The sequence below is a fragment of the Scophthalmus maximus genome, chromosome 9 (assembly GCF_022379125.1).
Source record: "Scophthalmus maximus strain ysfricsl-2021 chromosome 9, ASM2237912v1, whole genome shotgun sequence".
Lineage (NCBI taxonomy): Eukaryota > Metazoa > Chordata > Actinopteri > Pleuronectiformes > Scophthalmidae > Scophthalmus > Scophthalmus maximus.
The window spans coordinates 14,448,981-14,466,081 of record NC_061523.1 but is presented as its reverse complement, the minus strand read 5'-3'; the positions used below and the strand labels follow the sequence as shown (position 1 = coordinate 14,466,081).

The following is a 17,101-nucleotide window of genomic DNA, read 5'->3' as shown; positions in this document are numbered from 1 at the left end:
ACGCATGTCATGTCGTATACGACAGGTTCGAGCTCAGAGGGCCTTTAAAGTATTACGGTCATCGATAATGAATACAATTGTTTCAACGACATGCATTTATGTACAGAACAGACAGCAGGTTCCTCCATGTGAACAATAATAATTTGCAAGGACATAATAATTACTACTGATTGGAAAATTAGATGTTGGTACTGGGACTGTGAGGCACAGTCTTGATTGGCAGCATGTTATACCTGAGTTTAAATGACTGGAACAATTCCGCTTTTGAAATGTTTGGCTAGCTGGGTTATTGTTACTATTTGAATAGACAATGTTTGTTTGTTTGTTTTTTTTAACTGCGAAAGTGAGGGGCATATTATTTAATGAAAAGGTCTTGTGGTATTAATGAAAGCAGATATTCCCCTGTTGGAATGAGCACCCATCACCAACCAATGAATACACTTGGCACTGATTTATGCTCATTCAAAATGGTGAAATGCAATTTAAAAAGACTGCAGGCCAATGCAGAGGTTGTGACATTTTTTCACTCAGTTTAAAAATTTGATTATTTCTTATGTTTATTTTTTAATAATCTATTTGATTTTTGTTAGATGTGACAGTGATTTAAAGTAAAACAAAGTATATATGTATATGGGTGCCGCCATGTTGCTCTCCTGAAATCATTTGGAGCCAGAGTCTGCGCAGTATTGATCGTGGTGTGGAGTCGCAGTGCCGAGGTCCCATCAAAACAGGAGCTTGACCAATCGGGACTCAGTCTCAGCTTTCAATCATGACGTTTCACCTTGTTTTTATAGCATCAAATAACTAATTAAAATCAAAATTAGAAAATGCATTTCACATGTACTTTGACTTTTTAGTTCAGCCCATGTCCCATTCGCTAACACGGAGGAGGCGTTTTTTTCTTCTTCTTTTATCTATACTGCATTCAGCCACCAGGGGGCAATTAAGATGGTTTGACTTCACTTCTGGGGGAGCTGTAATTTTGTCCATATTCATACCGTATAGTCTGTGATTCAAACTTTTTTTTATATACCAAAAAAGATAACTGGGATTCATAACATTCATTACCCCCTGCCTTTTACTGTACATCGGGCTTCAGCAGCCTACTCCGGTTTGGCCAGAAAAGAACCCCTCTCCACTGAGGTTTAACGCAACCAATGAGATTATTCCTGCTGGCATAGCAGCTCTGTCTCTGAAAAATATTTGTACAGCTAAAATCCCAATCTGCCTCCACGTCCTAGTTCATGTGTGGCCGTAACTCCCTAGACCGGGGTTTTGGTTGAGGCCTCTATGCCTGCTAGTTTTGTGGAACACATGCCTGGCACAACCAGTGCCATGGGGGGAATGGCACACAGCTGGTTTGATTGGGCTCTGGCCTTAATCACCCATGTCCCTGCCATCAGCGCTCAAGGAGCAGTCGCACACATGTTAACTGTGCTCGTACAAGGGAAACTGATTGGAGCCATCCAAATTCATTCCCAATCAAATACTGAATCACGCTCCAACAGATAAAGGCCTGGTGTTGCTCTGTGAGATGGTTATCAATGTCTAACGAGAAAGCCCAGGCTATGCATTCAGCGGGCTACTTCAAGTCTCGATTCAAAGACAAATGAAGGAGTCTATTTTCAGGGAGATGATTGTTGGGAACAGCGTCGTGGGTGACAGTCTATGTGCGCTGAAGATAAATACATTCATTCCTGTCAAAAAGCATTAGCGCTGCATAGTTCCGTCCCGAAGATGGTTGCAGAATGCTGCAACATAAAAAACAGAGGGGTCCGAAAGGTCAATGCTGAGCACCTACGCTGAAAAGAGAATAGACTCCTCATCAAAGCTTCCCTGTAATTTGACAAACACAAAATGATTGCACATTGACCAGATTTACTTCCAAACTGTGTTACAGTCTCTTGTTCCCCAAATGTCAAAGTATCACCTAAATCAAAGCTACGCTGACATTTACTACTCTGGCTCCTTCAAAAAGGCAGTAAAATCACAAAGCAATTTGGGATTTGCTAATGCATATCACAGGCACTTTTTGATTTAACTTAATTTTATGGTATTTATTTTCATTTATCAAAATAATGTGCCTGCCCATGAGAAGCAGTCAGTAACAACATGCAGCCAATTTGAATACAATACATTAATTTTGAATATAGGTAATGCTCTGCTCACCTGACTAGAGAGTGACTTATAGTAGTAAATTATTTAACTGTTGCGGATAAACCTTACAGCTAAGTGACAACCAAGTACTAAAATAAGGGAATTGATGGTGACTAGACAGACTTTTAACCCTATACTGTAGCCTCATAGCTTAGCCTCATTTCACGATAATTCTGTCTTTATATAAATAAGCAGCTTCGTGCACTTCATGCATTCATACATGCAAAGATATCAGATATATTCAGCCGTGCACAAACAGTCGCATAGAATATACACACACACGCACACAAACCTCTCACACAAATCTTTCTAACACCCGCATGTGCATGCTCACGCATGATAAGTGTGCACACAAAATACACAAGCAAGCGCACATGCAGCGCGCAAACACAAAAGAAAATGTCCTTACAAAGTAGATGAGCCCCATTCTGTGTCGAATTGAAAGCATCGGCAAAGCCAGTTCCTCTCGGCCGTGGAGGCGTGCATCAGCCGGCAGAAGCGCCTGCTTGGTGTCCCAGGGAGGCTCGCGTAACACTTGGCCTGCTCCCTAGCCACTGCCTGGATCAGAGAGGCCCACTGCTATCATGCCGGCGCTGGCAGCAAAGCAGCTAGGCTTAGAATGACAAATTGGTTAGAGGGAGTGAATGACGAGAGCAGGCCAAGAAATATACTTTGAAGAGAGAAATGCATTCCGGGTTGTGACAAGCGTGCCACATTATATGGTCAAGTGTACAAGTCTGACTCCCGCCATGTGGATTGATCCAGATCCCAAAGACACTTAAATGAGGCGAGGCACTTTCATGAAGACAATGCCAAAGTATTTATCTTAGAAAGTCACCCAAAATATTACTGGATTAGAGAGCTTTTCAGAACACAGTCTCATCTCGTGGCCTCAATTTGTATCAGACTGTCCCTCGTTTCCTAACAATGTGAGCAACAATGGTATTGCAGTGTTTGCCTCCAACCTCATGTTTAAGACATTGACGGCGTTGGAATATTCTCAGATTTCTAAACACACATGTAATTACATCCAACTCTATCCAAAGAGACCTCTCTCCCTATATGGATCAGGACATTCACATTACTTGTTTGACACAATTAGAAAGAATTATCAGTCTTTTATAGATGTTACCGGGCGGCTATGGTTCAGGAGGAAGAGTCGTTCATCCACCAACCTTCGTTCCCAGCTTCCGCCAGTCCACATGGCTTTGTGTCCTTGGGCAAGACACTTAACCCAAAATTGCCTCTCATACGGTGTATGAATATGTATAAATGTGACTGAAAGCGCTATGTAATTACCATTTACCATATAATATTGTGCCGCAAAATTATTGTAACTATTGGGTAACTACTAAATTCAGAGCATTTTCAAATGAAATGGAGAGCAATATCAAAAATAAATGCTGATTGTATAGTATTGAGGTAGATCTTGGACATCAGTGAAAGTGCATAGAAGCAGACATGAGATTATTGACAGTGGGTCAAATATGAAGAAAAGAAAATTAATCAAATTATTTTCCTACCTGAAGGTCATGGACAGTAGCTGACAGCACTTGGTCAAAATAGAAAACATTGACACTAAAGGAAAACAGTTACATTTTTTTGTTTTTTAAACACGATGGGCATTGCTGATACATAAACCTTTGCTGAACTGCTAAATATGCCATGCATGGATTGTGGTACACAGCAGCTCTGTTGCTCAATTTGAAACCGCATCAGCCTGTGAAATGTTCCTGTCTCCCTTCTCTGTAGGTATCAATTCTGTTAAAAACAAACCTCTGGATGCAAAGCCATAGCAGTTGCACAGGGAATAAAAACAATATTAAGCCTTGAGATATTTTAGATTAGCATAAACCCATATGGGGTCCTGTTCCAGTTAATCCACAGTTATATTAAAGTTGTCTATACAACCCATAGTACCAGTACTGTTCAAAATTGCAGGGTAAAAAAACAAACATATCCATACCTATATACAAAAGATGTATGACATAAAATAATGAATGATCACAAATGGCCTCTACAGTTTGAATTTGAGTTATGTGGATAGATAATTATAAGCATACAGTTAAATTACATGAAGTTACCACGTTACCACGTCTTTTCTGCCATGCTCATTTAGGAACTGAATGATTTTCTAGTATGTGGTCCTCCTGTATTAAGATCGCATTTGTTCGAAACACAGCCCCTTTGTAAGTTGTAATTACAATGTTTTTTTCTGGAGGCTTGTTGGCACCTTTGTCAAAGGCAAGCTCCCGTGTGCCTCCAGGACTCCCTCTCATGTAAATTAGTCCCCCTTTCCTTGCCAAGGCAATCACGACGTTGCGCTGGTGCAAGGTGCTAGGTCTGCGAATAAGCCATGTCAGAAGCACACACTCACACAAGACGCTGGATGTAACCTCTTGAATTTCCTCTCTTAGCACAGTGCACAGCAGTAACCAGTCGGCATCTCTAGGATTTGGTTTGAAGTTGTGGAGTATTTTACTTTTGTTGTCAAATTGCTTTGCAAATTAGGCCCACCCTGGCACAATTTCAAAGCGCTCATGCTATATGTGCAGCTTCCTCCAGGCTCTAGTTTCTGAACCTTCATCACTCTGTATGCATATGCACAGTGCTGCACTAAGCTCACATGGAAGACTAGATAAACATGCCAAACAGGGAGGAAGATGGAAGGCAGCATGCTTATGTATGGCTTGTCATCCTCTCTGTATGTTGTTTCTGTGTTCCTCAGCTTGACTGACACGCTCCATCTAATAACATGGCAGGTAGACAGTATGAAAGCCTCATCGGTTTTCATCCATTAAAATGATATTCAATCATTTTTTGATGGGCTTTCCTTGCCCAAAACCACGCCTTATAATGATGCATGGTTTGAGTGCCATTCAAATTGAAATGTTATGTTGCTTGAAGCCACATCAAAATAATTGTTTTCATATGTCCAGTTTTTTGTCTTGGCAATGACATTAATAGTGGGTGATCGCACAATGAAGATAAAAAACAGTTTTTGAGGTATGTTGACTCAATTTGAGCCACGGATCCCTTGGCTCACAATTACAGGGTTTCAGTCTGGGCATTATGGAAAAGGCATTGCTTTGCGATACAAGCGTGGCGCGTATTGCGTGTGCCTTTGATTGCATGTCCAAGTAAGCCACTAAATAACAATGATGCGGGGATTGAAATGCTGCAAAATAGCCTAAGGCTTAGAAATTGCTAATGAACAGCAGTGGAGTGCAGTTGGAGGTACAAAGGGGTTTGACAGATATGAAACCTTACTTCCTGTTTCAAAGGCAAATAATCGATGGTCCCTTTCTTTTTACGCAAAACATCTGTGTCATTACATCTAAACGGCAAGAACAGTAAATGGATGAGTTGTAGAGTGCGCTTTGAGAAAACCTATACAGAAATCTATCAAAGCAATTAGGGCTAAGATAAATACTCTTTTTATTCTTACATGTCATTAAAGTGTAAATCACACTGAAACACAAGGCAGTTTTATCTGTCACGGCACTTGCATGAGTGGATTACCTCTGATTCGTAGTCTAGGCGTGATCTCCTTCATCACAATATTACAAATATATGTGTTTTACCACTGTTACATTATTTTTTTCACTGGCTGTCAAGGACTGATCTAACACTGCACAGAACCATCAAGAAAGCGGAAATCCATTGAGAGGGATAGAGACAGAGGGGAAGAAAAAGAGAATATATTCGGGGCTATGTGCTACAGATCAAAAACATGGCAGTCACATGATCAAAGGCATTTGATAATCCTTGAACTACATTGCTTCTTTAATCCTAGTGAGGGAACTATATTTTATTGGGGGAGGAGGGGGGGCAACAATGTCAGGGTGGCAAACAGGGCTAGAAAAGCAGTAACTAGCTGCTGGAAATGCACTTTACCAAGAGTAGTATGGCAGTTTTGAGGGATCCGGAGAAGGCGACAGCATAAAGCCTCCTTATGTGCGTGGAGAATGGAGGCTGAGCTGATGGGGGCTGGAAACACAAATGTGCCACAAGTCCCTGTCCACTCAGCACTGAATAGTCCTCTTGTTCTCTTCATGGGGCTTGTTGGGGAAGTTGGCTTGTCGAATGTGACCAGACTGCTATATACCACATCTACGGAGTTTCTTTCCTGTCTTTATGCAACAGCACGGCCTCTCCTTTTAAGAGCATTATTTCTTCATTTCCCGTTCCGATTTTGCAGTGCTTTCCCTCAGATCCCTGACCCCACTCTCAAATAGGTCCTGCAAAGTGCAAATGTGCTTTGCCCCTGCTCAAAACTGTTTGTCTTCACTCAGATTCACTGTTGTTGAACAAATGTGCTTCAGTTTGAGTCCGTCCCCTCACACTCAGGCTGCTTCTGTGCGTCTGGAAAAATCTCTGCCTCAGATTTTTGCTCTGGCTTTTTATTTTTTTTGAATATGTGAATATTCCACAACCAATCGACTGCCAAGTCTTACATTCATCAGCTGAAATCATCAGCGTCTAATTGGTGCCTCTGTTTTACCTTTTTCAGCATCCCTTGCTGGCTGTTAATGTTTAATTGGATTCATCCACTCCAGGGCCTTGTGATATGTACTTCATTGGTTTCTTGCCGGATTTTTTGACATATACCAGTGTCCATATATTTTACTATAACCACTACATGTAATAGTAGCCCTACATCTACATACATTATGCCTTTATTGATTCCCAGAGGGGAAACTCAGGTATTACAGCACTAAATCTTATGTACGTGATGTGACATGATATATTATGTGAAAAATAGTGAAAATTTACCAAAGTATAACAAATAAAAGTAAATATTCACATGTATCTGGAGCATGAGTTCGGCAGAGTTTCTTTATCTTCGGATGTTTCACCTAAAAATTTATTAAGCCTTCTGATTAGGACTTGGGCAATTTGTAGGTCATGATGGTTCTGAGGTGAGGGCAAGAATTACCCAGAATTACTCTCATGGAATGCATACCAGAGGCACGGCAGAAATAATCCATGCCACATCAGCATGTCTCCAAGAAATCAGACAAAGAAACATCATGTTTCAGTTATCAGAAAATACATTTTGTTATATATCTTACCACGGTGCTCTATGGGGCTCATCAAATTACTGTAACCTCCCCAAAAGACAAAGAAAATCAATATGTGGTGAAACCCAAGACCCTCTGTTGCAAGTCTTGTCAATAGTGTTTCCTTATCAGATGCAGAATGTCCCCCACCAAAGGGTGAGTTGAGAAATGACATTACATGTTTTTCTGTTTGTCATTTCTCTCCTGCTTTCGTGGTCATCATCACATTTTTGCCTCCTGTGAAAAAGCACGGAGTGTGAGTTATTGCTCACAAAGCCACATTGTTTCTGCGCTGATGAAAAATGAATGATTAATAATTGCCTTTTACATGTATGAGTTACACTGGAGGTGTGTGACAAAGAGACAAAGCATGAATGGAATGCAGTGTTTTGTTCTGCTCAAAGAATTAAAATAAAACAACACAAAAATAAGAAGCGATAGCAAAAAAATATAAAACAACTGTAATTATAGCCAGGGGAGATCTTGTGTGTGTGTGTTTGAGTTTGTGTGAGTGTCCAAGAGAGGGAAAGGGATTTAGATTATCTGTGGTGGGTATCAAGCTTCAACAGGCCCCTTTATTCATGAAGCACTGAATCCAAGCAGATTTTCAGCTGCACATTTGATATGTTTTTGTAAATATTGCTTCTCCTACTTTGTTTGTACTTTCAAATTATAGTGGTTGTTGATTGTGGACTATAGCTTAAATTAACCTCTTAAGGAAAAGCAACAACTCTCAGTATTATTTTTTTTTACTATTCCAAAGATACTGGAGGTTTAATGTTACCTTCAGTTTTCACTAGAAATGTTTGGTGGGAGGTTTTTCAAGCTTTCCATTTTTCAGTCATTAACTTGGACAGAATCATCTGCATATTGAAAAAGCAGTGTTTTGCATTATGATTTACTGGACTCTGATATTTTAATGCACCTGCACTTAAATGGACAATATACAAACAATATATAAGTCACAATTTTACAGGCATTGTTTGGAAGTGTGGACATGCTGTGTTCCCTGCGGAAATCATACTGTCAACATGCATGCTTCTTTGGACGCGCGTGCACACACACACACACACAGACGGCAGCAAATTGCATTTCCTGCTCCTGTCCCCAAAGAAAATAACTCATGATTATTTGTCACATCAATTAAGATATCATGATTATACAGCCTACTCAATCTGTAGGGAAAATTTTATCTACTAATTCCATCGTCCCAGCAAGGCCCATTCATTCATTTATATTTCATGATGTGGTGGTAATGCTATGTTGAAAGCCTGGCTTTTTTTTTTTTTTTTTCTTGTGCTAGTGAGGTGTTCTCCGTCTGCGTTGCAATGAAATATAGATGTTAAGAGTCTGGAGAGTTGAGTGTCTCATCTGTCGTGGTGATACCATAAGGCAGCCATTAATAGTGTCAGGGAGCATCAGACATACCACAGGCGCATAATTGGATATGAGGACATAACCGAAGGCACCTGCTTGGAAATCAACAGGCCCTTCCCAGGAGGGAAGCCCTTAGTAGATTCCCAAAGATGTTTTCAGAGGCTATCTACTCCCCCGCTGGGTTCGCCTCACCCATTGCGCTGTTCACATATCACAGAGGTCAACATGAGATGGCTTCTTGATCCTGTCATTTTCCTTTTTTTTTTTCTTTTCTGGAATTGTCATTGTGCAAATACTTTGGATCTTTGCATAATCACAAGCAGCGGGACCATCTGTTGTTGGCTTGTTGACTTACCTTGTGTCTCCTTTTTAATGGTGTTTTCTTGTGTCTGACTGATGTATTGGTGTATTAACAATGTGATAATCATTTAACCTAAAAAAAATTTAAAAAAAAAAAAGGGATTCAGGCGTGTATGCAAAAGTCTGAACATATGTTCAGTGAAATTTTCTGACAAAGAAGGATTTATAATCTTTGTAGAGGGCTAAAAAGAAAACGAAATGTGAGAACAAAACAATAACACATCACCGTAACCCCTTCACACGATGCAGGAGAAGATGATGTTGTCATGATAAAGATTTAAAATATGACTTTCCACAAAAGCTGTGGTCCTGGATTAGTGGGCAGCAAAACATGCTTGTTGAGTGAGAGTCGCTTAACCCCTTTAAAATATATTGCAACAAACGCTAATGGCAAAGACCGGGAAATAAGCTGCAACTTTATGTCACTGAAGATTTGCTGAGAGATGCCCTCTACTGAAAAACATGCCCCTGATAATGTGTTTTTCTTGTAGAATCCAGGCCAGACACCGGAGAAGTCCTTTCACTCACCGCCCCCCATTTGTCCTCATAAGGTAAACTCAAGCTTGCTTTCAGCCAAGGGACAAACAACATTATGTGAAATATTTACAGATATTTTAATCTGTTCATGTTCTTAGTAGGCTTAGTTTGTGTGTCTATTTGCATTCACACACTTATTTATTAGCTCTTTAAAATTTCAATAACCCTCTCATCTTTTCACATATCTTTTCCACCCTTTTACAAGAGTCTATGCCAAAAATATTAAAATTGATTTAGCATTGATTGATTTCTAGAAGGAGAGTTTTTTTATGCATCTCTTTTTTGTCCTTGTTATTTGTTTGTCTGCATTCTGTTATGATTTAATATTCATTTGACACTGGGTGAGAAGGACACATTTATTCAATTAGTCCTGTTCATGCACAGTAAAAACATCATCATCATCACTTCCTCTTGATAGTCCCAAGTGATCTCCACACACTGAGTGAAGGAACTTCCCCCTTTCACCCCCACACGCCTCTTGCAAATGTGTTAATGTGTTTTGTAGTGAATTTCATACAATTTCAGTTCACTTAGCACCAAACGTGTCAAAAATGCCTGTGTCCTTTTTCTGGATGAATGGCCGGTAGGACACAGAGTGGCTCATTGCAAAATGGACTTTGGTCAAAGGAGCCCAATGGAGGGAAGCTGTCTGACAGCCTGTCATCAACTGTTCAAAGCTTAACACCGCTCTACATCGCTAATGCACCGCGAGTTGTCTACAATGACTTTGGTGGCATTGGAAGCTGTAGATGGTGGTGGGACAGTGGACACTGAGGAAACACAAGCAAGGCAACCAACTTTTGTTTTGGATTTCGGACACTGCAAAGCTACACTGCACGTCCTTCACAACAGACCTTAACTTTCCAATATTTAGTTAGGCATAATCTAGAACATATTGGGATTAGAGATGTTCCGAAGAAGATACCAGTATTGGAAATGCCTCCGATACTGCCATAAAAGCCGGCGAATATGCAAATCTTTGTACTGATCCGATACCACGTCTTTAAAGTAGTTTCACCCAGATAAAACTGCAATTTTCCCATTACACATAGCAGTTGCACTGTACTGCAACTGACAAGTACTGTTTTTAGAGCGGCAAAGAGGAAGGGATTTCCAGTAGAAAAGCATTAGCCAGAGCTGGCGAAAATGGCGTTTGTGTTCCTTTTCAGTTATGACTGTCAAACTGTTCTCCGCATGTTCTCTGCATGTGTCAGTTTTGTTGTTCTCTGCATGTGTCGGTTTTTCAAAGGGCTTAACCTGAGCCAGGCCATACAACAATGACAGCAATCTTCACTTCCATACAGGGTTGGTAGCATACAGGTCCAGGTATTGGTATTGGGGAGGGAAAAATGGTATCTGACCATCTCTAGATGGGATGTTGCAGAAGTTAAAATACAGGAATGCCTCTCTTCCTATTGTTCAAGGACGAGCAGAGAGGATAGAGCAGCTCTTTAGCATAGTATCCCAACCGTGTGTCTGACTATATTCAGAGTGTACGTCTGTCAGTCCCATTCTCCCTATTCCTGATTTCCTCTCTTTATATTTCCACACAGCTGATCAGGGCTGATGTAATGGGGAACACCGTGGGTTTGAAAATCACGTTATTCACGTTTTAGCTGTTAGCAGCGGAACATAATCTCCCTCTAGTCAGCTCACATTAGTCTCCATGATCCGCACCAACCCAATATGTGCAGCGAATGCATTGGGCCAGCTGGGGTAATTTAGTATGTCAGTCAGCTCAGGAGGCTGGTAAAATGAGTAAATGGCTGAATATTATTTATATGAAAAGAATATTCTGATTATAATGGCACTCAGAATAGAATATCCTCTGTCTTTTTACACTTCTCTTCATCCGCATTGTGTGCATCCCCCAGACAGATAGTGAAATGAACAGAGGGCTTTTAAACTGACTGCTCTGTGATTATATTAAGAGTGTGAGAGCGAGGAAAGAGAGGGGAGGGAGGAGATCGGGTGCCCAAGCACTAAGTATATATAATTGCTTCTTGACACATTGGCCAAATTCTGCAGTGCCAGGATCTGAGCGAAGATGATTAACGGCTGTCCGAGTGGGTGGGCACTGCAGGTCGTTCGGGCCTTTGGTTTCCATAGTGATCCGAGTCTAAAGGCCATATATTGCATACTGAAAATCCCAAAGGTCCGCACATTGTTAAACTACAATTATTACTCACATAGAGAGCATTGTCCGTCTACTGGAAACTCTCTTATTCACCAGCCAACCAGCTTTTTTTCTCTTTTTTCCTTTATTTTCTCCTATTATTTTTTTTTCTAAATGGTCTCCTTTCGCTGGCGAGAAGATAAAGAGTGAAAATCTTGCATTCTGTGAATAATTAATGAGTGGCCTCTCCTCACAGCATGATTGCAGTACGGCAGTCAGGGTAAGAGGTGAGGGTAAGATCATATTTCTGACACCAGGCTTCAGGCGGTAGAAAATTGTGTGTTATCACAAGGTTTTCTTCTGATTCCCCAGCATGAATTACAGCACCTCATTATTGCACAACAGGATAGAAATATTGTGAACAGGGATGCACACATATATACATATTTCTGTGAATTAGCAGTAAAAATTTGTAACAGGCTGCAAACAGAAACTTCAAAATGTATCTTTGCTTTGCACGATTTTATCTGTTGTCTGTATACAACAATGACCACAATGAGTGATGAGCTCTTTACCATTTCATATAGCTGATGGTGTTCTGACAGTGTGTAAAAATGTGTGTGCATGCATGCATAAGCACATGTTTGTGTCTATGTGAACGGTGCAATCTAGTTAGGTGACAGATGGAGAGGGCAACAGATGGGGGTGGGGATCAAGAACCTCTGACAGTATGGGGCTGCACTGCACCCTGTGTCTGCCAGCTCTGAAACTGCTAAGGTAAACTAAAACCGTGCAACTCGAGGATGCCATTTCACAGTTTTATATTCTGCACAAAATGAGACGTTCTCATGCAAAATGTCACCTAACGATGTAAAAATTGAGTGATGAAAATGCGAGGCAGACACCGTGCTTTCTTGAGGCACATTTTATCCTGTGAAGTTAAACTTTGATACAAATGTAAACGCAATGACTGCCACAGATGAAACGCTTAAGAGAACCAGCAGCATTTTTTTAAGTCAAGGAGAGGCCACTGAATAAGCACATCTTAATGATGATTCATTCTGTATAATAAAAGAAAATCCCTCTGGCAACCAAACAAGAGGCTAGTCATGCAGCACTTAAGCTGAGTTAAAGGCATCAAGCAGACTAAGGGTGGTTAGCGGGGCATCTTCCTGGAAATGTGCGTCCACAAGCAACGCATCGCATATGCAAGTAAACGGAGGCACACGCATCCACTCACTCAACCCCTCTCACAAACATACACACACAATTTATTTGAGGTAAATCTGATCTCAGAAGACAAGCAGCAACAACCAACGGCTCCATCAGGGTGCCTAGGGTGCATCGGTGGCCTTCGTCAAACAAATAATGCTTTGTGACTGAAAAAAAAAAGACAATCCAAAAGGTCATTTGTGACCTCTGGGACCAGTACTGTGCAGCATCTGTCACTAGCAAGCACCACATGTCTGTGTCAAATGGCAAAAGGTATGCAGCGCAGCCAGCCTGCCGTGTAATAAAGGCAGTAGGCCTACATATATGTAGCATCACTGTCACAGCTGCGGTAACAGGGCTCCACCATCTCCTGGCTCATCTACAGAATGACCATTTGTGTTGTACACATTAATGGTTGCATACCTAGAAGGGCTGGTCACAGCATGGATAACATTAAATACAAGCATTTTTCTGGCCATACGTGGACTGCTGTATGAATAAATGTGATTGAATTCACAATTAGAATGGTACTTTGATAGAAAAAATTGAGGAGTATGTACTTTTTAATACTTTAATACTTTCAGATGTATGGTTACATAAAAGGTTAAAAGATTGTACATATATATATTTAGAGATAATAGGCATTCAGCATATAATTCATTCATTTCAGTTTGCAGTCTCATGCAGTTCATTTCCCATAATGTTTCATGAGGTTGAGGTAATCCTCCCGGGAATCCCTAAACAGGTAGCCTCCATGTTTGATATTATCTCCCCTGTCACACAATTTCCACAACAAGGGTTAATGGCCTTAAAAAATTCATAGACAATTGATGAAGGAATATATAATCCATGCAAGGTCTCAGGCAGCCAACTCGCCCTGCTCATACATCTGCATCAGACCACACCTCCATGTGGAACCAATCAATAATATTCCATTTCTAACCAAGTTCCCCCTCTTCTGAATGGTGAAATCTAATCTTCACGGACACACTAACAAATTGGATATCCTGACAGCTGCATCACAAAAAGAAACACAAACACAGATATGCCAGGGGATCTTCTGTAGAGAGAAAGAAAAAAAAAAATATATATATATATATATATATATATATACATATATATATACTTTGCCTGTTGTGTGTAGAAACTGCAAATCTGACAACATTTCACTCTGAATTCTCTCAAGGTGCAATTGAGGCAGAGTTCTGTAGTAGATTTCCCAGATCCCTTCCCCACTCCCTCCCTCTTTCCCTCTCTCTTGCTGGCTGTCCTTTCCTCTCACTTGCCACAGCATATCTCCTCACTACATCCAGCTAAACCAATCAGGGATTTGAGGGCCTCACTTCCAATCAATTACCACCGAAATCAGTGCAGAGGCCTTTGATATAGAATCATTTGTCAAATCAGTGCAGATGGCTGGGGGCAGGTACCCCTGTGCCATAGGCCATATCCACATGGAAATCTCTGCTTAGGTGGGCTCTCCTCACGCTCCCCAACCTATTAATGGGAAGTCATTGTGTGCTCCAGGACTGCAGCCCAGCTGCCTGGTCCCCCAGATTGCTAATGTATAAGCATCTTAACCTGACTGCTGGATATTAGCAAGTCCTGGACTCTTCCATATTGATTTAAAAAAATTTTTAAAGCAGGCAAAATGTGACTGGCTGATCCTACTTGACGTGTTCACATGGATTGTGAAAAAACGGTTGCAGCAGGTGTACTCAAAATGCACTTTTCAAATGCATCATTATCACATTTGACCTGCTGCAACAAATCTTACTTTAGTAATTCCAATCCAGTAAATATAGAAATATATTAATGATACATTGTTCAGGATGCACTTTGCTTAACCTAGCCATCCAAAACCTCATACTCAACTGTGAAACAAGTAATCAACTCCCTTAAATGAAGACACACATAGCCAGGAACATGACTGAGTTATGGAATAATGCTGTTTTATTTCTCACAGAACTTTTGACAAAAATTTTTATGGTCAGCACCATTCAAACAAGCAAAAAACAAATTGAACTGTAAACTGTTAAATAATAATAAATGTACGTAAAAATATGTATAAAAATATGACATATTGAATGTCGTTCAAGGCTTAGTAGATATGTAAATTAAGCATTTATTTGGTATGTTTCCTTTAATATATCGGATTGGATTTACTTCTTATTTCTTCCGATATCCGATCCAGTCATTTTGGCCAATATTGCCATCCCTAGTATTTATTATAGGAGCTCAATATTGAGGAGACTTCTGGTTCGCTACACAGATCAACAGGCTGGTCAGTATATTGTGTCCCAAGACAATCTGGTCTCTGTAGGTGTAATGTCGTCATCTCACAAACAGAATAGCTATCTCCATGGTAACGGTCTGTATTTACTACTATGTGACATGCAAGTCAGCCTTCAGCTACCCATCAACTATCTCGGCCTGCCACAGATAAGATGACCTTGCATAGTGCATGACAACACTCATCTTTGCAGTTTCTCAGGGGCGGAGAGAAATTCCCCAACACCCAATAATACCCACCAGAAATGCATATTTCCCTGGTGATGCAGGTGGGCACAATGTTTTGTCCCTTCAACAGAAAATAGTCCCGTTACAAAATATACATTTGAACTCAAGTGTGGCATTAGATAAGGTCAGGATACAGGGAAATTAAACCATGAAAGAAAACAATAATAGGAACATAAGATGCAGAACTGAGTATCGCAAGCAAACTTCTGACAGTAAAACCTGAGGAAGAGGTAAACAGTACACTAACTATATGTGAATTAAATTATTCACTTTATAATCAATGAAATATCACTGCAGAGATCTGAATAAACAGACATTCATTATAATAAAATCATCATATCAAACAAGGGGACAGATTAATTGAAAATTAGAGTACAAATGAGGATAGCGGAGTGACAGATGTAACATAAATGAAAGGAACGTAGGTGATATTGTCAATAACAGTGTGAGGAGGAAAAGATGTAAAACAATTTTAAAAAAAGGAAATCCACTGGGTGAAGTAACTCTCCCATCTCTCAAAATGACACATCTATGAAATATAGGCTGTGTTACGAAATTCATTAAGGTTTGTAGTGTGATGTTGTTTGATGCATGTAACATAGAGTGGGTCCCATTTCTCAGTTGAATTGATAGTGAGTCAGCTAGCCACCCTTAAATTAATAAACTTCCCATTCATTTACTTTTTAGGTCAATGTGTCGTGGCCTGTTCTACAGCATTTTTTTTGCTGAGGTTGTGCTGCTCTGGCTAAAACCTGCACAATACTGCTGTAAGATTCTTCCACTAATCATTATTGATTTCGTGTAAACATGAACCAGACCTTGTCACCTATCACCCACAACCAGATTGGTTGCATTATTTACACTGCATGTGGCCTTCTTGTGTTGCCTTAATTATACTTAGTTTACTTATATAAATTACTTACTGTATGTATTCTTCGAAATGTCCAAATGAAGGATCCTGGCTACCTGATAAATGCGAGTAAGATACTGTCTGCCCGTCATTTTGTCAATGGCAAGTCAAGTGTCTAATACTTGGACAATGCGTCTAAATTCTTTTTTTCACTGACATTGATTTTCCTGGCCAGGTTGTCGTCATGTAATTGTTTGCCATTAGAAGAAAACTGTGCAGTTAGATTTCCATGTTTAATGACTTAAACAAAGCCTTTGAGGCTTCATTAGTTTGCACAATGGCGCGGCCCGAAACAGATTGTCTAAGAAAAAGATCTCCGAACTTAAAGCAAACAGAACTTGTGTCCTCAGGTGATCTGGCCTGTCAAAACCAGAATATAATCATAAATAACTAAAACATAAATAAATATATAAATAAAAAGCCTTTGAAATCCAAAACCTTTAATTTATAGATAAAGCATTAATCATAAAATGCTCAAAATTCATGGCTATGGCCTAAGTTATAAAACAGCTTCTTTTAATGATTTTATTCATGAGTAAAGTATTATTCAATGCCTTCATGTTTCAGTGATGTATCCTGGCCTCTTATTTTTTTTCATCCAACTATTATAAATCAGAGCGGTGCTGTGGGATGACATGCATGCCAGCCCCCACTTCTTCTTGTAAGTCTGAGACAACTTCTCCGTGGTGTTTGATACACATTATTTTAGAATCTGTTGTCAGATCAACATGGCACAACTGTTTCTCTGGCAGACAGAACAAAGATCGCCCAAATTAGAAATGAAAAAAACACCTAAGGAGCTAATGACCGCAAGCATACTCACTCAAACGACCTCAGGGGGCAGTTGAT

At 40.1% G+C, this 17,101-nt stretch overlaps 1 protein-coding gene across 1 annotated transcript in view; it reads left to right on the top strand.

The window, feature by feature from the left end:
* pcdh11 (protocadherin 11) overlaps window positions 1-17,101 on the top strand; it is a 123,171-nt gene that overhangs the window by 44,145 nt on the left and 61,925 nt on the right. Inside the window, exon 4 of the mRNA XM_035650317.2 lies at window positions 9,449-9,508. Coding sequence (XP_035506210.1) covers window positions 9,449-9,508 — 60 coding nt within the window. The remainder of the gene's footprint in view (window positions 1-9,448; window positions 9,509-17,101) is intronic.